This window comes from Melospiza melodia, chromosome Z (assembly GCF_035770615.1).
Source record: "Melospiza melodia melodia isolate bMelMel2 chromosome Z, bMelMel2.pri, whole genome shotgun sequence".
Taxonomy (NCBI): Eukaryota; Metazoa; Chordata; class Aves; order Passeriformes; family Passerellidae; genus Melospiza; species Melospiza melodia.
The window spans coordinates 9,539,866-9,562,160 of record NC_086226.1 but is presented as its reverse complement, the minus strand read 5'-3'; the positions used below and the strand labels follow the sequence as shown (position 1 = coordinate 9,562,160).

The window sequence follows — 22,295 nt, the reverse complement described above, 5'->3', positions numbered from 1 at the left end:
GTGCATGGTGTGTGTATGGGGTGTGTGTATGGTGTGTGTGGTGTGTATGTTGTGTGTGTGCTGTCCCCGCGCTGTCCCCACGGTGTCCCTGTGCTGTCCCCGGCAGTGGCCGGGCCCCATCTGGTGGCTCCCACGCGCACACCCGGGGTCCCGCCGCCCCCACATTCCCCATCAGGGGCATCTCACGCTCCCCATCGCTCCATAAGCGAATTCCCACCGGCTTCTCCCTGGTTCCCTCCACCCTCTCTGCTTTTCTCCCCTATATCTCTATTTTGTTTTACCAGAGTCGTCTCTCCGCTTGCGGCATCCCGCCTGCCGCAGCTCCTGCGGATGCAGCACCCCCTCCCGGAGCGCTCGCTGCGGAGGCTTTTCCCACTCAGTCTCTTGTCAGCCCCTCTGTGTCCCCTTGGCCCGCGGCCTGTGCCACCGGAGCCCCAGGACAGGAGGCACCGGGCTGCTCTGGGGACACGGCACGGTACAAGGGGTGCCACCATGTGTGCCCCGTGAGCAGGGGCGATTTCGCTGGCACTGTGCTCTCCAGTGCGACCATCGCCCCCCCAGCACCATGTCCAGCCCCACACTCCATGGGGAAGCTCTTCCAGATCTTTCCAGCTTCTCATTTCTGGATGTAATCGCTGTCGGTTGGATTTCACTGTCCTTCGGCTCAGGCTCCCCTGCCAGCTCCGTACCACACCGGACCGAGATATTTATAGCCGGCAATGCAATCTCTTGGTCTCGGGTTGTGCCGAGCCGGGGAGCCGAGCTCCGTGACCCCGCGAGCATCTCCGCTGGTGGCGACACCTGCAGTGTGAAGGGCAGGGACAGCGAGAGGGACCGTGATTCCTGGCAACCCCAGAGGTGGAAGCACCCATACCCGCGGTGCTGCTCTGCTCTGGTGGCCTGCCCCAAAATCCCAGAGAGGACAGCGACGCCCTGCCCGCCGCTCAGCGCAGCATCCCGCAGCATCTGAACCACACAGGACCTTGAAGGGCCAGTGGCACCGGCAAGACCTCCGAGGCCGCCGTGCACCCAGCGCGCTCCCCCGTGCTGCCGCACACAAGCATCCCGCCTCACACAGCTCTGAGCCGTGGGGAAGGGGCTGGCACCACCCCCAACACCCCCCTCCAGTCTCTATCGCCCCCCAGCCCCGCCCGACGGGAGCAGGCAGCAGGCTGGGAATGCCAGGAATGCACCGCAGGCATGCTGCCTCCGCCGAGCCCCCCTTGCCCCACCGAGGCGCCCTGCAAACAAACGCTCGGCACCTCTGTGTCCCCCATGGCAGTCCATGACATCCCCTTAGGTCCTTCCCAGATCCCCGGGAGGACCGGCAGCCCCGCTCTGCCCGCGTTATCCCAGACCCAGGGCGCCACGGGGGCTTGTGCAATGCTCATTGCACCCCTGTGCTCCACTCGTATACATCCACCCTCCTACCCACCACCCCACAGGCCCGTGTCCCATGGCAGAGGGGCTGAAGCCCCAAAATCTGCAGTGACAGCTGTGGTGACATGCCCGTGTCATCCAGCCCCCTGCCATCCCCTGCCCTCAGCTCCCCTGCCCCATCAGGTCCCTGTGGGACGGGTTCCAGGGCACCCTACACTGCTGGACAAACACACCGGGTGTCGGGGACGGCTGGCTCCCCAGGGCATCCCAGCTCTCAAGGTCCAACTCCCCGGGTGCCTCCCTGCATCCCAAATCCTCGAGGACATCTCCAACCTCCTACCCTTCCCCCAGGGGAGACACCCACTGCCAAAGCACTGGAAGCCCCCACAAGGGAGGCAGCCAGATCCCGGGCAGCCCCTCCTCAGATTCCTCCTTTATCCGACAGCTTAAGACCTCCCAAAAATCCTTTGTAAGGACACTCACACTCAGGATATTTCCTCCCCTTCCAGCTGGCTGTATCCCAGAGCCATGTATCCCTTCACATCCTCACATCCCTCCCCAGGGTACCCCTTTCCCCCATCATGCACATCCCCCGCACCTCACTGACTTTCCCAAACCCTGGGGATCCCAGCCTGAGACATCCCCTCCCCAGTCCGTAGTCATTGGGGTAACCTAGAACCTGGATGCTCTCTCACTGCAGCTCCCGAAGCCCGGTACCTCTTTCTCAGCCCCGCACCCAGTGGGGACACTCCAAACCCTAATGCTCCCTCCCTGATTCCCCTCACAGACCCTAGATCCCACGTACCCCCTGTTCAATCCCTGGCCACTGGGAGCCGCCGGCTTTGGGGACTTCCCTCCCTTAATCCCCCGAGCCCGTCCCCAACCCCTCCACCAGAAGCCGAGCATCCCAGTCCCCTGCCCTCTGCTCCGATTGCCCCTCACTGCACCTCCCCAGAACCAAAGCACACCTCCCTCGCTCCTCCACCCACTGGGGACACCCCGAGCGCGGATGCCCCTCCCGGACCCCCTAAAACACGGGCCCCCCTCCCTCTGTCCCTGCCATCCAGGGGCCGCCGGCCCCGGGCACCGCGGCCTCTGACCATCCCCCGGGAATCTTCGCCAGCCTGGAAGGCAGAGACGCCGAACCCCCGCCATCCCCCCACTCCCCGACCAGCGCCCCGCTCCCCGCTAGCCCCACCCCTGCCCCCCCTCTCCCGGGACACCGCCCCCCGCCCCGGCGCGGTGCCGCCCATCCCCGTGCCCGGCCGGCCGGGCGGGGACCGGCGGCGCCGCCCCCCCGGGGGAGGGCGGTCGGTGGCGGTCGGCGGGGCGGGGGCGCGGCGGGGGCGCCGGAGCGGCGGGCGGCGGCCGGGGCGGAGGAGCCAGCGCGGCCCATGGCTCCGCCGCTGCCGCTGCCGCTGCTGGCGCTGCTGCTGGCGCTGCTGCCGGTACCGACGGGCGCGGGGCGGCGGGCGGCGACCCCCGACGGGGCGCCCGCCAACTTGACAGTGGCGGTGGTGCTGCCGGAGCGCAACGTGAGCTACGCGTGGGCTTGGCCGCGCGTGGGTCCGGCGCTCAGCCTGGCGCTGGAAGCGCTGGAGCGGGGCGAGCCGCCGTTGCTGCCGCGGCCCTTCTCGGTGCGCGTCGAGTTCATGAGCTCGGAGCTGGAGGGCGCCTGCTCCGAGTACGTGGCACCGCTCAACGCCGTGGACCTGAAGCTCTACCACGACCCCGACGTGCTGTTCGGGCCGGGCTGCGTGTACCCCGCCGCGTCCGTGGGGCGCTTCGCCTCTCACTGGCGGCTGCCCCTCATCACCGGCGGGGCGGTGGCCGCGGGTTTCAGCCGCAAACGGGAGCACTACAGCACGACGGTGCGCACCGGGCCCTCGGCACCCAAACTGGGCGCCTTCGTCTCCCACCTCCACGCGCACTTCAACTGGAGCGCCCGCGCGGTGCTCCTCTACGTGGACCGCAAGACCGACGACCGACCCTACTACTTCACCGTCGAGGGTGTCTACCAGGAGCTGCAGGATGGCAACAACCTCACAGTCACCGTCCACATCTACTCCCCCGAGGAGGGCGGCCCCGACACCGCCGTCCACTTCATCAAAGCCAACGGGCGCGGTGCGTGGGGTGGCGCGGCGTGGGGTGCGGGGGGCACACCGTGACCACGGGCGGGAACGGGCTGAGCGCCCGCGGAGCGGGGGCGGCGGAGTGGGAGTGGGAGGTGGAAGGGAGAGCGGAGGGGGCTCCCGTCGGGAGATCTGCGTAGGGCTTGGAGGGGGGAGGCAAAATCCTCCGCGGGGCACAGCGAGGGGCTGAGGGTGAGATGGGATCTGTGGGGGGCACGGTGCGGGACATTGGACCTGTCTGGGGCACAGCAGGGGGAAGGATGGGGTGCAGCAAGGGCACTGGGGTACTGTGGATGACATGTAGAGTACAGCAAGGGGTTAAGGGAGCAGCAGGACACATCTGGGGCACAGGGAGGGGATGGGGATACAGTGGGACCACTGCAGAACACAGCAAAGGGCTGGGAATACAGTGGGATGCATGTGCGGCACAAAAAGGGACCAGAGGTGGCAGTGGGACCTGTTTGGGACACGATAAGGGACTGGAGGGCAATGGAGATCCACACAGGGCACAGCAGTGTCTGAGAGGGCAGTGAGACACGTGTGGGGCACAGCAAGGGGATGGGAACAGAGTGTGATCGTGTGGGGTGCAGCAGCAGTGCAAGGAGGCAGTGGCACCTTTGTGGGGCACCATGAGGGTCTGAGGACACAGTGGGACTTGAGAGGGGTCGAGAGCAAAATGGCGCCTGTGTGAGGCATGGCAAGGGAACACGGATCTGGTGGGACTCACATGGGGTGCAGTAGGGAGTTGGCAGAGTGACACCTGTGGTAGGGCATGGCAAGGGGCCAGAGGAAGAGTGGGACCCCTGTGGGGCACAACAAGAGGCTGGAGGCACAATGGGACCCCATGAGGGGCACAGGGAGGGGTGGGCAAAACGGGCTCTCTGTGGGGTGCAGTGAGGATTGAGCACATTTTGTCACAGTGGGGCTGGAGGAGCAGCAGGACCTGCACAGGAGGTGAGTTCACAGGGGACAAGAGAGAACCTCAGCCCTTCCCAGACCAAACCCTGTGTGATTGGAAGGGCCAGGATTCAGCAGGAGGAGGGGGCACAGTATCTCTCTCCTAGGCCCCAGTCCAGCCAACCTTTGCCAGCAATAGCTGGGGCACACCCCTAGCTCTTGGGACACGTGCTGTGAGGAGCACCCTGTGGGAGCACCCCACCATCCGTGTCAGCAGGATCAGGGTGACCCAGGCACGTCCTTGGAGGCTGAAGGTGATGGAGGGGATGTGGCTCTCTGGAGAACATACCCAGAGAACCATGGTGCCAGCATACCTAGGTGGCTGTGCTGTGCTCAGGCAGAGCCCCCGGAGTGGCACCTGGGCACCCCAGGCTGTGCCTTGTCCCTTCTGCACCTCCAGGATGGGGCTGTGATTGCCTCACCCTGCTGATGGAGGGATAAATCAATTTGGTGCCTTGTGAGTGCCCCAGGAGAGCAGCTATATTGGGAGCAGGAGGAAATGGAGGGGCTTACAGAGGCAGCAGGAGAGCAAGGGCAGCCTGATGCTCTTTCATTATTGATGAGCAGGGTGTATCAATCCCGGAGTCAGCCACTCCGCAGTGCTTCTTAATGGATTCTGAGATGCTGTGTCATTAGGAAGGACATCTAGCCCGGATAAGTGGAGCCAGATGGGCCAGCAGGACTTGTGTCCAAGGCTGGGCAGGACCAGGCTGCAGGGGGAGGTGCTTTGGGGTACTGGACTGGATTTCAGTCAGGATTGAGGCCAGTGAGGCTGAGTCCATGGAGCGAGCATCCCGTGGCTGCCCCACTGGGATGGGAGCTCTTCCCTGTTCCATCACCAGCCACGGGGTTTGGAGCTTGTTATGGGATGAGGGCAAAGGACTCTGCAGGGAGAAGGGCTGAAATCAGTGATTCCCATCAACATTTCCATCTTGGTGCTGTAAATCACTCCGGTGGAAATCAGTCCCTCGGGTGCAGGCACGGGGTTGTGGCTGCTGGGGGAGAAGGCCAGGCATGGGTAGAGGCCCGAGGGCTTTCTAAGCTGGAGTCATAGTATCACAGGACCATGGAAAGGCTTGGGTTGAAAGGGACGTTAAAGGTCATTCAGTTCCATTCCCCTGGCATGGGCAGGGATGTTGAGAGGGTCTGGGCCTCTCTGGCCACAGCTCAGAGGTGGTGCCAGGGTGTGGGGCTGAGTGCTTGGCCCCACAGAGTTGGGTGCTCTGGGCTGCAGAGATGGTTGTTGCTCCTATCCTAGCCCAGGTGCGTGGGGCAGGGAATGGAGACTTGCCGGGCTGTCCCGGGTGTTGGCACTCCTGCATGGAATGGCAGGGAGATAGAAGCAGCGTCCTCAGCTGCATCCATGTCCATGACCTGCAATAACATCATGTATCATCCCTCTTGGCATCACCTTCCTTCTCCCAAGTCATGGGCAGGAGTTTGGTGAATGTTTCCTAGAGAAAGCTGCTTCCCTGCCCCTCTGTGCACCCCTAACACTGCTGGTCTTGACAGTCACAGGTCTAATGAACGGGCACGAGGGGGGGTGAGATTGCCCCTCTCACCAGTGCCTGGGAGACGTGCAGGGCCCCACGTCTCTCCTGCCATTTGCAAAAGCACTGATATAATTAGAGCTGTGGTTGAGAGAATTACCGGCGCATCTGCCTGCGAAAAGCCCAGGTGCCCTGCCTGGGGAGATGGCTGGGTGGTGCTGCTGGAGGGGAGTGCATTTGGTCTTCACCCCCACACTCCCCCTGGGCCAGCGCCATGGTCTCTGCACTGCAGTGCCCTGTGCTGGTGGAACTGCTCAAAACTGGGATTTTCTGCCTGAACCTGGGATTTGCCCTCATTTCAGGGTTATCTTACATCATGCAGGGGTCAAGCAGTGTTCTGCCACCTCATCTGCATGCTCGTGGTCCTGCCCCTTCCCTGGGACCTGGCACTCTGCCGCCTATCCGAGAGACACCCCCTAAATAAATCAGTCAGGGGTCTGGATGCACTCCAGCCTTGCAGAACTTCATTCCCCTTGTCCTGGGTGATGCTGAGGCTGCCTTTGGCCATTTTCTGGCCCCTGGGGGTGCCTGAGCCCCCTAAGGCGCTGCTGGCTGTGCAGAAAGCTGCCAGCTGGAGGCAGCTGCCTGCCTAGGGAGAGCCCCAAGCATTGACCCTTCCTTCTGCACAGCTCATGCAGCCTGTCCCCAGGGAGCCATCTAGGCGCCGTCCATCCCCTTGCTTGGTGGCCTTTGACCAGGCAGGCTTTTGCTGCCGCCGCAGGGGCTGGCTGCCTGCGGTGTCCCACCATCTGCTACCAGCTGTTGAGGCTCCCTTGCCCCTGTGGCTCCCTTTTCTTGGTGCCTGCAGTGGGGTGGGGAGGGTCCCGTCTATGTCCTTAGGGGGAACCCTCAGGCTCTGCGTGTTGGGGAGGTGCTGAGCTGCCCGCCCTGGATGAGAAATCTGGGGACATTTCTTGATGCAGGACTAGCAAAGTGGAGAAGCCAAGAGTGTTTATTTGAAGTATTGCAGCATTCAGAGGGAACCATTTCAGACCCTGAAGCAGGCTGTTGCTCACACATAGCCCACAGTGCTGCGATTTCTCCCTCCCCGGTGCCCAGAAGCAGCTCCCCACATTGCTGTGGATTCCCTGTGCCCAAGGTGGCTGTGCTGGGCCTCTTCTCCCACCTGGGGGATTCCTCACTGCCCCCGTGGGTGATGCTGCCAGCCCTGCTGCCCCCACGGCTGGGTTCCTGCGTGGCTGGGTGCCTTCCAGCAGCAGAGACTCCTTCCCGGTGTGCGGCCCTTCCTCGCTTCCATCGCCGCCTCTCCCCGGGTCCAGCCGGGGCGCTGGGCCCCATGCAGAGGAGCTGTGTGTCGGGGCCAGCGCCCAAGCGTGACATTCCTCCAGCACCCGCTGCCGCCGCCTCCTCCGTTGCTCAATCCCGGGTTCCCAGCCAGACTGGCTGGAGCGGGGGCCCTGGTTTTCCGGGGGGAGGGAGGAGGCAGTGTCAGGATCCTCAGCAAGGGCACGGAGGGCCCCTGCTCGGGGGGTTCGGACGCTTTCAGGCGCCCGTCCCCGCAGCCTGTGATGCCCTGTGCCAGCGGCGTGCCGGCCCCACACAGCCCTTGGGTGGGCATCCCATGGGGGCTGGCCGAGCCCCCAGCAGAGGGTGGGGGCAGGTGGGACGTCCTGACGGGGCCCGGGCACCCCCTTGCCGTGTGGGTCACACCGGCGAGATGCTCTGTTTCCAATTAGCTGCCGCCGAAGGTGCTGGAATCTGGGAACCTGCGCATTCCTGCCGCACAGACAGCCGGCCACGAACCCAAACATGGGTTTGTCCCATTCCACAGCCCGGGTTCCCCAGGGGCCTCAGGCGCACGGCTCCAGTGCCTCTCCCAGCCCCCCTGATTCCGTGGCTAGGGCTGGCATGGAGCAGCACGGAAACTGGTGCAGGGGGGAGACATCCTCGGGCTGGCTTTTGCTGGATCAGGGTGTGTGGGGTCTGTGCCTGGGGCATCCACCTCATGATTTCCAGCAAGTTTTTCCCTGTTCTCCTGTCCCACTTCAGTGTGAGGTGATTGACGGGGCAGGAGTGGGTGAGTGCCAGAAGGGGCTGTGGGTCTGGCCATGGGTCGCAGGGAGGCAGTGAGCCAAGCCCTGCCCCATCTGCCTGCTCTATCACTGCCTCCCAGTGCTCCGGGGCTGTTCTGCCCCACCTGCCCCTTCCCTGGCTGTGTGCCTGGGTGTCCCAGCCCCGCTGAAGCCCCTGCCTCTCTGTGGCAGTGGTATATCTCTGTGGGCCGCCAGAGATGCTGCGGCAGATCATGCAGCTGGCGCAACAGGAGAACCTCACCAATGGCGACTACGTCTTCTTCTACCTGGATGTCTTCGGGGAGAGCCTGCGGGGTGACTCTGCCCGTGACCCCTTCAAGCCCTGGCAGGACAGCCCTGGCCAGGACTCAGGACTGCGTGAGGCTTTCCAGGTGAGCTGTGCCCACCTGCCTGGGGACAGAAACCTCTCCAGCCTGGCCCCAGAGTGTGAACCAGGGTGATGTGCTTGGTTGCAGATGGTGCTGGTGATCACCTACTATGAGCCCCAAAACCCTGAGTACCAGCAATTCCAAACCCAGCTCATCCTGCGAGCTAAGCAGAAATTTGGGGTGCAGCTCAACTACTCCCTGGTGAGTGAGTTCCCCTGTGTGCTGGGGTGGTGGGGTCCCTTCACACTTCACCAGGATGCAGAGGGTGGGACACAGCCACAGACAGTGCGAGAGGGATCATCCCTGGAGGGAACAGCCACAGGCACTGCCACCCCTGCAGGGGGCATGTTGGCCCCAGAGTGGTGGTGGGGTGGTGGGTGGGTGCATGGTGCTGCTGTGAAGATTCTGGGATGCTCCTGCGTGTGTGGCTGTGGGCGTGCTCAGATTCCCCCGGCAGATGAACCTGGTGGCGGGGTGTTTCTATGATGGGATGCTGCTGTACGCCATGGTGCTGAATGAGACTCTGCGTGAGGGCGGCTCCAAGAAAAATGCCACCCACATCATCGAGAAGATGCGGGACCGCAAGTTCCAGGGTAACACTGGGATGGGAACAGCGGGGCTGGGGGTGCCGTGGGGGTGGTGGAACTCAGTCCCCATCCCACCTGCATCTTAATTTTCCTGCAGGCGTCACAGGGCTTGTGAGCATGGACAGCAACAATGACCGAGACACTGACTTCAACCTATGGGCCATGAGTGACCCCAAGACCGGGCAGTATGAGGTGGGGAGAGGTTCCCCCTGGCTGGGGTTGGGAGATGGGATGGTGGGGTGTGGGATGGCCTCATCTCTCTCTGCCTGCCTTAGGTGGTGGGACACTACTCGGGTGTGGAGAAGCAAATCCACTGGCTGGGACGACCCATCCCCTGGGTGAAGGGGGCTCCCCCCTTGGACAATCCTCCCTGTGTCTTTGATGTGGATGACCCCTCCTGTGATAAAAGTGGGTGTCCTGGGTCCCCTCATCCCTTGGACCCCAGCAAGCTTCCATATGCGTGCATGTCAGTCTGGCTGTCAGCTGGGCCACCCTGACATATCCTCTCCTGCCTGCAGCCCCCCTCTCTATGCTGGCCATCGTGGCTTTGGGCACTGGCCTCACCTTTGTCATGTTTGGCATCTCCAGCTTCCTCATCTTCAGGTCAGCACTGGGGGAACTTCTGTCTGATGGGCGGGTGGGTAGGCAGGCAGGGCAGAGGGGATGGAGGCCTGACCCCTATGTGTCCCCCCAGGAAGCTGATGCTGGAGAAGGAGCTTGCCAGCATGCTCTGGAGGATCCGCTGGGATGAGCTGCAATTTGGAAGTCCTGAGCGGTACCACAAGGCAGCAGGCAGCCGGCTCACCTTGTCCCTGGTGAGAGGAGCCATCCCTGAGGCACCACCCTGCCCCTGTGCTGCCTTGTCATCCTTATATAGCTCTCCATTCCCTATAGAGACTTATTCCATCCATCCCTGCCATGACTTTCCATTTCCTGCAGAGCCACAGTAGATCCATCCTCTACACAGCCCTGAGTTCTCTGCGTAGCACCAAACTTCATCAAGTCCCTGTGTTGCCCTCCATCCCCTACAGACATACCTTGTCCATGTACTACATTCTGTGCAGTGCCTCATCCTGGAGCCTTCTCCTTTCCTACAGAGCATGCAGAGCTTGTCCTTACCCTTAGAGCCCATCCTGCACCGTCCCCTGCACACCTTGAATGTCCTTGCCCTGCTCCATTGGTGCAGGTCATCCCTACCTCCCAGGGTTCCTCTCCCTAATCCCCTCCTTCCCACAGCGTGGCTCCAGCTATGGCTCCCTGATGACCACCCATGGCAAGTACCAGATCTTCGCCAACACCGGCCACTTCAAGGTCAGTGCAGCAGGCAGGGAGCTGAGCCCTCAACCTGAAATGCCCCAGCTCTGCTGTGCTCCCACCTGGCTACACCCCCATCCCGCAGGGTGCTGGTGCTTTCCTCCCCTTTGCAAATTCATCCAGTGGACATTGACCTTTTCCCCTTCCCAAACACCCCAGGGCAATGTTGTGGCCATTAAGCACATCAACAAGAAGCGCATCGAGCTGACGCGGCAGGTGCTCTTCGAGCTAAAGCATGTAGGTTTGGGGTCTGGGCTAGGGCAGGCAACCTTCTTGGGAGTGCAAGGATTGGTCCTGGGCATGTGGGAGGGCAGCAGGAAGAACAGCTCAGGACTATCTTGGGTCCACTTCCACCTGCAGATGCGAGACATCCAGTTCAACCACCTGACCCGCTTCATCGGGGCGTGCATCGACCCCCCCAACATCTGCATCATCACTGAGTACTGCCCACGGGGCAGCTTGCAGGTAGTGGGGCTTGGGGACACTGCAGGTGACACTGAGACATTTAATTTCTAGTGACCCAGCTAGGCTGCGTGTTGTGGACGGGGCTGTGGATGCTGGTGGCCACCTGAGCCCTCCCAATAATGCTCACAGCTGAGCTGTCCAAGCAGGTGTCAGAGGCCAGTGGAGGGGAGGGGGTGGGTGCTGCAGACCCCCGAGCTGGGCACTTGGTGAGGCTGCCATCACCATGACCTGGGTGCCTGGTGGGGCCCACTCAATGTGCTACCGCAGGATGTCCTGGAGAACGAGAGCATCAACCTGGACTGGATGTTCCGCTACTCCCTCATCAATGACATTGTCAAGGTATCCAGCTGAGGCGTGTGAGGGGATGGGGAGAGGTGCCTGAGGGATATGAGCTTCACTGTGTCCATCTGTCCCAGGGAATGGCCTTCCTGCACAACAGCATCATTGGCCATCACGGCAGCCTCAAGTCATCCAACTGCGTGGTGGACAGCCGCTTCGTGCTGAAGATCACTGACTACGGCCTGGCCAGCTTCCGCTCGCCCAGCGACAATGAGGACACACATGCACTCTATGCCAGTGAGTGCCTGCCTGGGAGGACCAGGAGGATGCGGTGGCCCTGTCTCACTGCTCCATTGCTTTGTCCCACTAGAGAAGCTGTGGACAGCCCCAGAGCTGCTGCAGAAGGGACACCTGCCCACCCCAGGCATGCAGAAAGCTGATGTCTACAGCTTCGGCATCATCGTGCAGGAGGTTGCTTTGCGCAACGGCCCCTTCTACATCGAGGGCATGGACCTGAGCCCTAAAGGTGAGGATTGAGAGCACGTGTGTGGAGCTTCTGCCCCACCATGGAAGCCTGGTGCTCACTGTTGGCCATGCCCCGGCAGAGATCGTGCAGAAGGTGCGTAACAGCCAGAAGCCCTTCTTCCGGCCCTCCATCGACATCGGGGTGCACAGCGAGGAGCTGGCAGTGCTGATGGAACGCTGCTGGGCGCAGGAGCCGGCCGAGCGCCCTGACTTCAGTCAGATCAAGATCTTCATCCGTAGATTCAACAAGTGGGTGGTTGGCACGTGGGGGCGGTGGCCCTGGGTGGAAGTGGGCACAGCCATGGGGGTGGTGGTTGGGGGGGGTACATCTTCCTGCAGTGCCAAGTGACTGCACCTCACCAGGGAGGGAAGCACCAGCATCCTGGACAACCTGCTGTCGCGTATGGAACAGTATGCCAACAACCTGGAGAAGCTGGTGGAAGAGAGGACACAGGCCTACCTGGAGGAGAAGCGCAAGGCAGAGAACCTCCTCTACCAGATTCTGCCCCAGTGAGAGGGGGACACAAGGGGGTGTGTGGGTCTGAGGGTTGGTGTGGGTTCAGCATGCCCCTGCTGCTGTGCAAGTAGGGAGTCCTTGCCAGCTCTCCATGATGGTGTGGGACAAGGGTTACAGGGGGAACAGTGGGTTTGGGGTGGAGCTCACCACTATCCTTGCCAGTTCTGTGGCAGAGCAGCTGAAGCGTGGAGAGACAGTGCGGGCTGAGGCTTTCGACAGTGTCACCATCTACTTCAGTGACATCGTGGGCTTCACCGCCCTCTCGGCAGAGAGCACTCCCATGCAGGTGAGAGCAGGACTTGGGGAGCAGCACCTCTGTGGGGCTGGTGGAAGTCTCACACCCTGGCAGTGCCATCCCTGGGGCTGGGGGGACATGTCCTCTCCCAAATGCACACACACCCTTGTTCCATACAGGTCGTGATGCTGCTGAATGATCTCTACACTTGCTTTGATGCCATTATCGACAACTTTGACGTCTACAAGGTGAGTGGTGTGGTGAGCAAGCACAGCCGCCCAGAGTGAGGCAGGCAGCAAAGAGCCCTGCCCCCCCTGCCCCCACAGGTGGAGACCATCGGGGATGCCTACATGGTGGTCTCGGGGCTGCCGGTGCGCAATGGGAAGCTGCATGCCCGTGAGATTGTCCGTATGGCCCTGGCCCTGCTCGAGGCTGTCAAAACCTTCAAGATCCGTCACCGTCCCAACGACCAGCTCCACCTGCGCATCGGCATACACACCGGTGAGCCCCCGTGCCGGCCAGCTGGGGGGTGCCTGCCCACCCGCCTGCCCGCCCTGCAACATCCCCGAGTGCCTCTGTGCCTGCAGGTCCCGTCTGTGCTGGGGTGGTGGGCCTCAAGATGCCACGGTACTGCCTCTTCGGGGACACGGTGAACACCGCATCCCGCATGGAATCCAACGGCCAGGGTAAGCTAGGGCAGCTGAATCCAGAGCCACGGGGTGTGTCCTGTTCCTGTGGCACCCAGCCATGTCTCTCTTGCTCCTCTGTGCTACTCAGCCCTGAAGATCCATGTCTCATCTGCCACCAAAGAAGTCCTGGATGAGTTCGGCTGCTTTGAGCTGGAGCTACGTGGCGATGTAGAAATGAAGGTGAGGGCTCAGCGATGCCGTTGGGGTGCCAGCCCTTCCAACCATAGGGAAATGTGATGGGGAGGTGGGTTGGGGCTGGGATCCCTTGTTGCTCTCAGTGCTGGGGATGACACCCAAGGAGCAGCTCCAGGGGCAGGCAGGGTCTAACTTGCTCACCTCTGCCTCCAGGGCAAGGGAAAGATGCGGACATACTGGCTGCTGGGTGAGAGGAAAGACCCTTAAGTCATTTGAGCCCAGTGGCTGTGGCAGAGCCCCCAGCTCAATGGGGCCACCAGTGCTTTCCGGTGCCCCAGGATGCACCGGCACCCCCCCATCCACCTGACACTGCATCCACCTGACTCTGCAGCCCCCCTGCTTCAGCAGGGCCGGGGCAAGGTGGGGCAGCGGCCACAGCACCGTCTGCTCCCCTCCATCAGCACCAGCAAAGCCCACCTTCCCCACTGCCTCTGCTGGAGTGAGGTAACCAGCCCCCATCCAGCCCAAGAGACCTTGTATTCCCCCCCACTCTGAGGTCTGCCACCCCTGCCCTCTCTCCTGTGGCTCAGCTGGCTCTGAGCTTCTCCGGGGCCTGGCTGCCCCGCAGGGCACTTTGCCGTCTCTTTTCAGTACCTTGCCCCCAGCAGAAGTTGTGCCTATGTCAACCCCTCCCTGGGGTGGGGGGAAATGGGGATTCCTGCCAAGACTGACTCCTTGGCCAGGTCAGGCTTCAATGCCGCAGCTCCCCCCCTCCCCAGTCTCCCTTTCCCCTGTATATAACCCCACCAGGTCATGTAAATACCCATCCCTCCTCCAGGTGTAAATATAGGACTTGCTGCAACTATTTTGTTGAAATACAAACTTCCCCAGATCAATCTGTCCTGTGGCCTCTACTTCATGCATGCCGAGTGGGGAGGGAGGCCGGGCGAATGCCAATATGGAACTCAGCCTGGGCTGGCGACAGCTGCCTGAAACATCCCAAGAGATTGTATCCTGGGGGTCTGTCTGCGGTGCAGGGCAGGAGTGTGGGCATGGGGAGCCAGTGCTGGGCGGTCGCAGAGCGGCTGTTGAGGGCTTGGGCGGTGCTGGGAAGGCAGGGCTGCCGTGGGTTTGCTTTGGCGTGAGGGCTGCAGTGCGTTCCTCTGAGCTCATGCTCTGGCCGCCCCGCTGCCGCCTCTTACTGGAACACACCTGTGCCTGGGGACTGGAACAACGGCTGCCTGTCACCCACTGCCTGCCTGCGCCGGGAGGGGACGTGTCCCAGGGGATGGGGCTGTGCCAGGGGCTCTGCCTTCATGCCTAAGGAGGAAATCTTGGGACCACAGGGTGTTTTTGGTCAACAGTGACTTGCAACAGGGCTGAAAGGTTTTCCATTTTGCTTCATGCTCTCAGGGGATTTGAGAATCCCAGGGACAGAGTGCTCCCCCTCCAAACATCCAACTTGAAACAGCCTTGGAGTAGGCAAGGGTGCTGGGACTACCTGTGTCCCCTTGTCTTTTATTACTTGTGGGGCTGGAGCTGTCTGCTCGGGGGGTCATAGGGGTCATAGAGGTTGAAGGGCTCGGGATGCCCTAAGTACATGGTAATGGGAGTGGAGAAGTCTGCATTCCTCTTGAAGGGAATGTTTGTGCTGAAGAGAGCAGTGACACCCTGGAGAGGAGAGAATTGGAGAGATCTCTGTCAGCAGCTGAGAGTCCCAGGGTACTGGCAGGACAGGGTGGTGGGGGCCTTACCGGCCGTCCACGGGCTTGCTCCATCCAGAAGCTGCTTGGCTGCTCTGTTAAGTAATCGTGACGCTGCAGCGGAAGCAAAATGTAAGCCAGAGGGGATGGCATGCTCAGCAAGACAAGAGCCTTGCCGCCTCCCTGGAGGCTGCTGCAAGCTGCTGGGGGGGATATCTACTGCCTGTACCTGGGTGATGGGCTGGGGCGTGGACTGGAAGCCCATGGCACGGTAGTCGTCGTGCGTCGTGGAGATAGATTCCATGCGCTTCAGGCGGGGTCGGATCTCCTCCTCCGTCTCCTTGCTGCAGTCAGAGCAGACCCCACACCTCTCAGCTCTGGGATCCCCACCTCCCCAGGTCCCCTCCTCTGGAGCACAGCCCCAAGGGTGGGTCTCATGTGGGAGTGCAGGCTTGCCTGTATTTCTCGTAGAGCATGGATGCCAATGTGGCCTTCCGCTGCCCTGCAGAGGGGAAGGTGCCATCAGCCTCCCAGCTAAGATTCCCCTGCCGCCTTTTCAGGGTGCACGTGGCTTGTGGGGACCAGCCTCACCTTGCCCCAGCAGCACGGCCCTGAGGGGTGGGCAGTCCTTCGGGGGGGAGCTGTCAGTGACTGAGGAGAGAAATTGGTGGATTGGCAGTCCATCGTAGCCACGCTGTAAGTCCTCACTGCCCAAATCCTTCCTTGGCCGAGAGTCCAGGGGATCCACGACTACCTAGGGACGGTCAGTGGGGGCTGTGGAAGGAGGCAGGAGCCCATGCTGCATTTCCCCATACCCACTCCTGGCTTTTATGCTTTTGATAGCCCTAGAGGCATAAGCTGTAAAGAGGTGTTATCATCTTTCTGGCTAGAAGCCTGGGAAAGCTGGAGCAGGGACACAGCTTGGGCAGGGCTGACCTGTGCTGCCTGGTGGAGGACAGCCAGCTTTGTATGGCAGTCCCAAGCACCTGGGTGCCCAGACTGCCCCTGGGCAAGCGCTCTTACGGCACTTGAAAAACCCATGGAGTCCCCAGGCTGTGGCACAGTTTGGTCTATCAGGTGTCCCCCAGCTTGTCTTGCCCAAGCAGGCATCCCCACATCACTGTGATGAGCCATGACACACAGCTCCTGCTTCCCAGCAGTGAGATCCCAGCTCCCCTCCTGCCTTACTGTTACTCCCCACGTGCTGCCTGTGCCTTTTGTGCTATCGAGTTTCATCCCTTTTCTATCCTGCTGGACTCAAGGTCATCTGGGTGGCTATTTAAAGAGATGTGTCTGTGCAGGAGCAGGAAGCTTCACAAGATCAGCATGTGGGACACGATGGGGCATTTTCCCTTATGGAGTTACCTCCTTCTGCCAGTCATGGGTCACACGGCTCCGCTGGGGCACCGCCTGGCTGGGCTTCTCTGCTGGCGTGGATGGGGTGGGCGGCAGCGCTGGCAGTGTGGCGGGGGACTTCTCCTCGGAGCCAGTCCCCCACTTTCCAAGCCAGGGAGGCAGCTTGATCTCAGAGGGATTCCTCCTAATCTCTCGGGATGGCACCTTGCTGGGCACGACTGGCACAGTGGGCAGCTCATCTGTGTCTGCTATCTCCTGGGGCGGCTCGGCTATCTCTGACATCTCCCAGGGCGGCTCGGCTATCTCTGACATCTCCCGGAGCCTCTTGGTGGTGGTTGCAAGCATCTCCCCGCTGTACGGGAGCCTCTCCTCAGGTAGGGGCTCCTCACCCTGGACCCTGAGCGGTGGCCTCTCCTCATGGCCTCTGGGACCCACATGGCTGCTCAGAGCGCCCCTGCAGATGGGAACAGACCCTGAAGAAAGGCAGCGCGGCCCATCCGCCATTGCCAACCGCGTCCCCAGCCCCTACCAGCACAGGCCGCGTCCTGACCCCGGGTCCTCTGCAGTGTCACCCCCACACTGGAGCAATGGATTCCTCTCCTTTTGGGCGACAGAAGCAGAGCCTGCTGCTGGGCATGTCATTTCGAGGGGTCTCCCCTCCGTAACTCCCTTCTGTCCCCTTGACCTCCATCAGCAACACGCTTCCCACCCCCCTGCCTGGGCTCAGACCCCTCCTGCTGGCGACCTCTCCACAGACCGGGGCCACCATCATGTCACTCCGCCCTGGCCCCCAGCGCTCCACAGGCCCTGCCCCGGCTCTCCCCCGGGGTTACCCCAGGGGCTCTCGCCGCCTGCAGCCGCCTCTCCCCTCCATTGCGCGTGCGCGCGGCGGGACGCGCCTCTCGCCATGGAGACGGTGCACGGCGGCCCCGCGCCCGGAGGGGGTGGAGCCGCGCGCATGAGCGCCTCCCATTGGCGGAGAAAACAGGGAGGGGGCGTGGCCATGTCTCAAACTGGGTGGGACAAGAGGACTAGTTAAACGGACCATGGGCGTGGTCTCGAAGGAGTGGGCGGGGCGGGGCGTGGTCAGCATGAGCGGGCGGTGAGGGGGGACGGGGCTGTGTGGGCCAGGGAGCTGTGTGGTGTACGGGGGACGGGGCCGTGTGGGGCACGGGGTGCAGGGACGTGGGGGACGGGGCTGTGTGGGGCAGGGGAGCAGGGACACGGAGGGACGGGGGTACAGGGCACGGAAGTGCGGAGGGATGGGAGTATCAGGGATGGGGGCGCAGGGCTGCAGGGACACAGAGGTGTCCATGCTGCGCTACAGGATCAAGGCTGTCCCCACTTCTGGGGTCCATGTACCATCTTGTGCTGGTGCACTTGGGGCAAAGCTAGTCGCGGGGTCTCTCGGGAGTGCTCAGTACCTGGGCAGAGCCAGCACAGCCCCACTGAAGCAGCAGGAGGGATGTGCCCAGGGCTCTTGAGGACACACTGCTCCCCACGGCTTGATCCAAGTGACCGCCACACTGCTTGGGCCTGGCAGTGGAATATGCCCACTTGCCCCAGGGACTCCCAGCTGCCCTAGGGTGATGGGGCGGGATGTGCCCGGCGCCTGGCTGGGTGCAGCCCGTGCCCGCCGGCTTGGAGCAGCAGCCTCCTCTCACCACCAGCCCTCGATGGGCCCCCGGCCCCATCCCCGTAGAGGCCGAGCAGAAGAAGGGCCCTTTGATAGCGGGTGGCGAGCTCGGGAGCGAGGGCTGTTATTCCAGCGCTTTGCGGTGTGTGCCGACGGGGCACCGTGCGCTCCGCGCTGGGGCCTCTGTTTTTCCTGGCTGGGGATGTGCTCGGTCCTTCTGGCCTCGGCGGGCCGGGGGGGCCCCCGCTGGGGACCGCTCCTCCCTGCGGGCCCTCGGCCCCGTGCCAAGCAGGGGCTCCTCCAAGCCCATCTGCTGCACAGCTGCAGGGAGGAGGGAGAAATGGGAGACATGTCCCAAGCTCATCTCATGGCTTCCTCATGCTGGGGCCACGTAAGCCCTGCTTCCCCTGGTGAGAGGTTGGTGCCAGGCTGCCCCCAGGGCTGGCAGCTCACTGTGAGGGTTCTGGGTTCCATGCTGCTGGTTGTGACCCCGCGGGCCCTGTGGTGGTCCCTGAGGTGCACCCCTATGCCAGCTCACGCTGAAGGGGTGGCAGCTTGGGGATCCTGTCCCAGCTTGCATTCCTTCGTGGTCTTCCTAGGAGCATCCTCAGATTCCTCACCAAACACCCCTGGGCTCACCCGTGGCTAGGCAGCACGGGTGCGTGCCTGAGGGATACTGAAGGGACACCAACAGCACCAAAGTACACCGTGGGACAGGGAGCGTGGCGATGCCACTCCAGGTATGCGTACCCACTGGGGGGCAAACCACCCTGGCGTGGTCTATGGGGCATCACTGTGGGGCTGTGCTCTGGTAGCATCAGCTCGGGGCAGCAGTCCTGGAGCTGCTGTAGCACATCTGGCTGCCTCTCGCCGCCGGCTGACACATCCCTCGCAGCCCCCCCGCCCGGCTCTTTTGGGAACTTGCGTCATTTGTGATCCTCTCCGGCTGAGGAACCAAAACAGCCGTTGGGCCCCGTCCCCCCCCCCCGCCTCGGCCCCATGGGGCTGTGCCCACTGTCCTGCCCTGCCACTGCTCGGGGACTGACAAAATAAACCTGGCACAGGAAGAAACACGACGGCAGGCGACTGGCCCTGACCTCGCGTGCCAGCCCGTGCCCTGTGCCCAGTACAGCACTCCCTGTGGGACTGCTCTGGGTGAGCCCTGGAGGATGAGGTCCTGGGGATCCCTGGCCCCTCTTTAGTGTCCCCATCTCGCCAGGGACACCCAACCCTCTCTGGGGTACATATCCCAAAGGCTGAACTCGGGGCTGCCCTCAGTTCAAGAGCGGCCCCAGCCCGCGCAGAGCCTTAGAGGCAGGAAGCAGCAGTATCAACAATTTTAAGGCTCATTTACACCCCGAAAACATTCCCCATACTATACTGGGTGTGTATGTGTGCGAAGTGACTGGGCTCTGCCACAGCCCCACACAGCTCCCGGGGGCGCCCCGCCGCCAGCGCCACCGAGCCGGGGGAAGAACAGAGCCGCCATTCTCCCCGGCGGGCTGCGGTCCCCTGCGCGCCGGCTGGCGGGGGCCCAGGCGGTCCCGAAGGCGGTGCCAGGTGGGCCGTGCACTGCGCCAGCACCGGCCCCTGCCACTAAATATAGCCCCGGCAGGCGGCCACGGAGCAGCGGGCGCGGGAGGCACGCGGCAGGGAGCGGCGGCCGCATGCGCCGAGCCCCGCGTGTGCTCCCCTCACGGGGCCGGCGCCGACACGTGCGGGCCCAGCCCCGGTCAAGGCCTGTAAACAACGCCGTGCGTGCTCGGAGCGGCGGGGCTTTGTGTGCAGGGGGCTCTGGAGTGTGCAGTCTCCATCGGTGATTCACGGTTGTGGGGTCTGCAGCGAAGGGTACATTGTGTTTTCCTCGGTGTGCTATTGGGGGGGGGTCTGGGGTGAGCAGTGCAGTGAGTTTCCCTCGGAGGTGGGTAGCTGGGGGGTCTGGGGTGAGCAGCGCATTTGGGGTTTGCATGGCAGTGCACACGCAAGCAGTACAGTGGGGGAGTACACGGGTATGTGTACACAGAGGGGGCAGCTGGTCCACCCACCACACAGCGTGTCCTGCCCTGTGCTCTGCTCAGGGTTATGATCCTCCTGGGAGCTCCCAGAGAGGCCAGTCTGGGGTGGACAAGAAACAAACATGCAGTCAACAAGCCTGCTCCAGAGGGCATTCAGATCAATCTAGTGCAATTAACTGGTTTTGAAAAGCAGGGAAACATCAGTGTTCAGTGCAGGGCTCTGGGGGCAACACGGGGGGGGCTGGCAGGGGGGCAGCCTGCGGCAGAGCAGGGGCATTCGGGGATGCTGGGGCTGCGTGGTGGCAGTGGGGCTGGCTGGGCAGCCCTGGACGTGGCGCACTACTGACACCCCTAGGATGTTCTCCACCTTGGGGACAACCTTGTGGCACCCAGCCTGCTCTCCCAGCCCAGCACCAAAATGAGTCTTTTGCCTGTGAGCAGCCTCACAAAACCCTTCTGCTTCAACTGTGGGGCTGGTACGTGGGGAGCCCAGCCCCTCTGCAAAAAGCAGAGTACCAGCTCTACTGCTGTAACAATGGAGGCCAGCCCTGCCCTGCTCAGGCCAGCCACCTCCACCCCCAATAAAGCCACCCCAACGCAGAGCCACTGAAGTTACCATCAAGGAAATGTTTTATTGGAGAGCAAGTGGGTAGTGGGCATTAGCCAGGGGGCCAGCCCATCTGCCGCCCCCCCAACACATGGAGGTGCAGGTGGTAGACAGACTGTGCACCGTGTTTCCCATCGTTGATTACTGTCAGGAGAGGTACAAGGATCAGGCCACCTCCTTTGTCCCCAGCCCCCCAGGAGCACCAGTGAGGGTCTTGCCCCACAGCACAGTAGGGGATACTAACTCACCAAGGCGGTAGCCATCAGCCAGCCCCTCTGCCTGTGCCGTGCGCGCCGCCACCACCATCAGGTGCCCCAGCAGCTGAAGGGGGGGAGAGTGGCAGGGTCAGCACTGTATGACCCCCACCATCAATGTCCCAGAGCCCTCTCCACACTCACCTCAGTGTCCTGGGGACCCACGCGGCTGATCCGGGGGATGGGACGCTTGGGGATCACCAGGAAGTGCACGGGGGCTTGTGGGGCCACATCACGGAAGACGAGGCACTACCAGGGGGAGCAGGGTAAGCCCCACACCCGTGGGCTCTGCCCCCCTGCCCTGGTGGGGACACAGCTCCTGCTGTCCCAGCTACCTTGTCATCCTCATAGAGAATGGTGGCAGGGATGGTGCGGTCGATGATCTTGCTGAAGATGGTGGGCTGCCCTCCTGCCTCCTCGCCAGCCGCTGCTGCCTGCTGAGCCTTGCCCACCTCCCCGTCCCGCCTGCTGGGCGCCGACAAGCACTGCTGGGGCTGCGGGGCATACCTAGCTTACAGCCTGTGCCCGCAGGGACAAGGACAAGGACAAGGACACAGCCCTGGGGGTGGGTGACGGAGGGGAGCACATGGGGGTAATGGTGGGATGCAAGCGGGGGTGGCAGGGGACATGTGGGGGGATGCACAGGAGGCTGATGTGCAGTGCACGCTGGAATAATGGCAAGGGAAGCATGTGGGGGTGATCGGACTAATGCATGAGGTGATGGTGGATGTGATAGGGGATGCATGTGGAAAGTGGTGGGATTCATACAGGGGTCCTGGGGGGCTGCATACAGGGGTGATGGTGGGGTGCACACGGGAGTGGTGCTTGGCTCTGGCAGGGGGTATCACATGGGGCAACAGGGAGGTGCACACGGGGGTAACAGTGATAGGGGTAAGAGGGGCAGATGCCCAGGGGGCTGGTCGCGGGCTGTGCTGACGGGGTGACAGGGGACTGTCCACAGCCTGGACAGTGGGCTGTGCTCACTAGGCTAACAAGGGGCTGTCTACGGGCCTGACAGAGATCTGTGCCCTGGGGGTGCGGGTGTGCCCAAGGGGGCGCAGGCTGGGCTGGGGGTGGACACCCACGGGTGCTCCGAGGCCCCGGGCCGCGGCCTAGGCGTGCACGGACCGGCGCTCATGCCCGCCGCGGACTTTGCCCGAAGGTGTAAGCAATGGCGAGCATGGTGCGGACCCGCTCCCGTGCCCCTGTTACCCCGCAGACCCCGGTGTGCCCCCCTTACCCCGGGATTCCCCCATCCCCGCGCCCACCTGCGCCGGGCGCAGCGCGCCCCGCACCAGCCCCCGCGCCAGCACCGCCGCCATGGCCGCCGCTCCCGCCCCCGGCACTGCTCCCGCCCCCTTAAAGCGCCACCACGCCGGCCATGCGGGCAACCTTCGCGTTGGAACACGCCGGCGGGGACCCTCCGACCGCGGAAGATGGTCACTCCCGCCCCGAGGGGAGTCGCAACCCCGGGCGTCCCGCCCCGACCTCCCCAGCCCCTAAGGGTGTGTGCCTTGATCAAACAATGGAGGACCCC

At 62.8% G+C, this 22,295-nt stretch overlaps 3 protein-coding genes across 3 annotated transcripts; 1 reads left to right on the top strand and 2 right to left on the bottom strand.

Moving 5' to 3' along the window:
- The first annotated feature begins 2,774 nt into the window (after positions 1–2,774).
- On the top strand, positions 2,775–14,083 carry NPR2 (natriuretic peptide receptor 2). The gene is made up of 22 exons (XM_063179802.1): positions 2,775–3,504; positions 8,245–8,444; positions 8,529–8,642; positions 8,899–9,034; positions 9,126–9,220; positions 9,304–9,436; positions 9,547–9,631; positions 9,723–9,843; positions 10,265–10,339; positions 10,502–10,579; positions 10,703–10,807; positions 11,075–11,146; positions 11,224–11,383; positions 11,457–11,612; positions 11,692–11,860; positions 11,975–12,121; positions 12,291–12,414; positions 12,543–12,611; positions 12,690–12,864; positions 12,951–13,049; positions 13,141–13,232; positions 13,401–14,083. The coding sequence occupies exons 1-22, from the start codon at positions 2,775–2,777 to the stop codon at positions 13,452–13,454; spliced, it is 3,189 nt and encodes a 1,062-aa protein (XP_063035872.1). The 3' UTR covers positions 13,455–14,083.
- A 625-nt stretch (positions 14,084–14,708) lies between these two features.
- Positions 14,709–17,104, bottom strand: SPAG8 (sperm associated antigen 8). Its single transcript, XM_063180753.1, has 7 exons — positions 17,080–17,104; positions 16,256–16,700; positions 15,482–15,644; positions 15,347–15,392; positions 15,120–15,267; positions 14,942–15,004; positions 14,709–14,858 (listed from the first exon to the last, which is right to left on the bottom strand). Exons 2-7 carry the CDS (start codon positions 16,589–16,591, stop codon positions 14,709–14,711), a joined length of 906 nt encoding a protein of 301 aa, XP_063036823.1. The 5' UTR covers positions 16,592–16,700; positions 17,080–17,104.
- A 3,400-nt stretch (positions 17,105–20,504) lies between these two features.
- On the bottom strand, positions 20,505–22,086 carry HINT2 (histidine triad nucleotide binding protein 2). The gene is made up of 5 exons (XM_063180243.1): positions 22,027–22,086; positions 21,094–21,252; positions 20,903–21,007; positions 20,753–20,825; positions 20,505–20,648 (listed from the first exon to the last, which is right to left on the bottom strand). Exons 1-5 carry the CDS (start codon positions 22,078–22,080, stop codon positions 20,557–20,559), a joined length of 483 nt encoding a protein of 160 aa, XP_063036313.1. The 5' UTR covers positions 22,081–22,086; the 3' UTR covers positions 20,505–20,556.
- Positions 22,087–22,295: the final 209 nt, after the last annotated feature.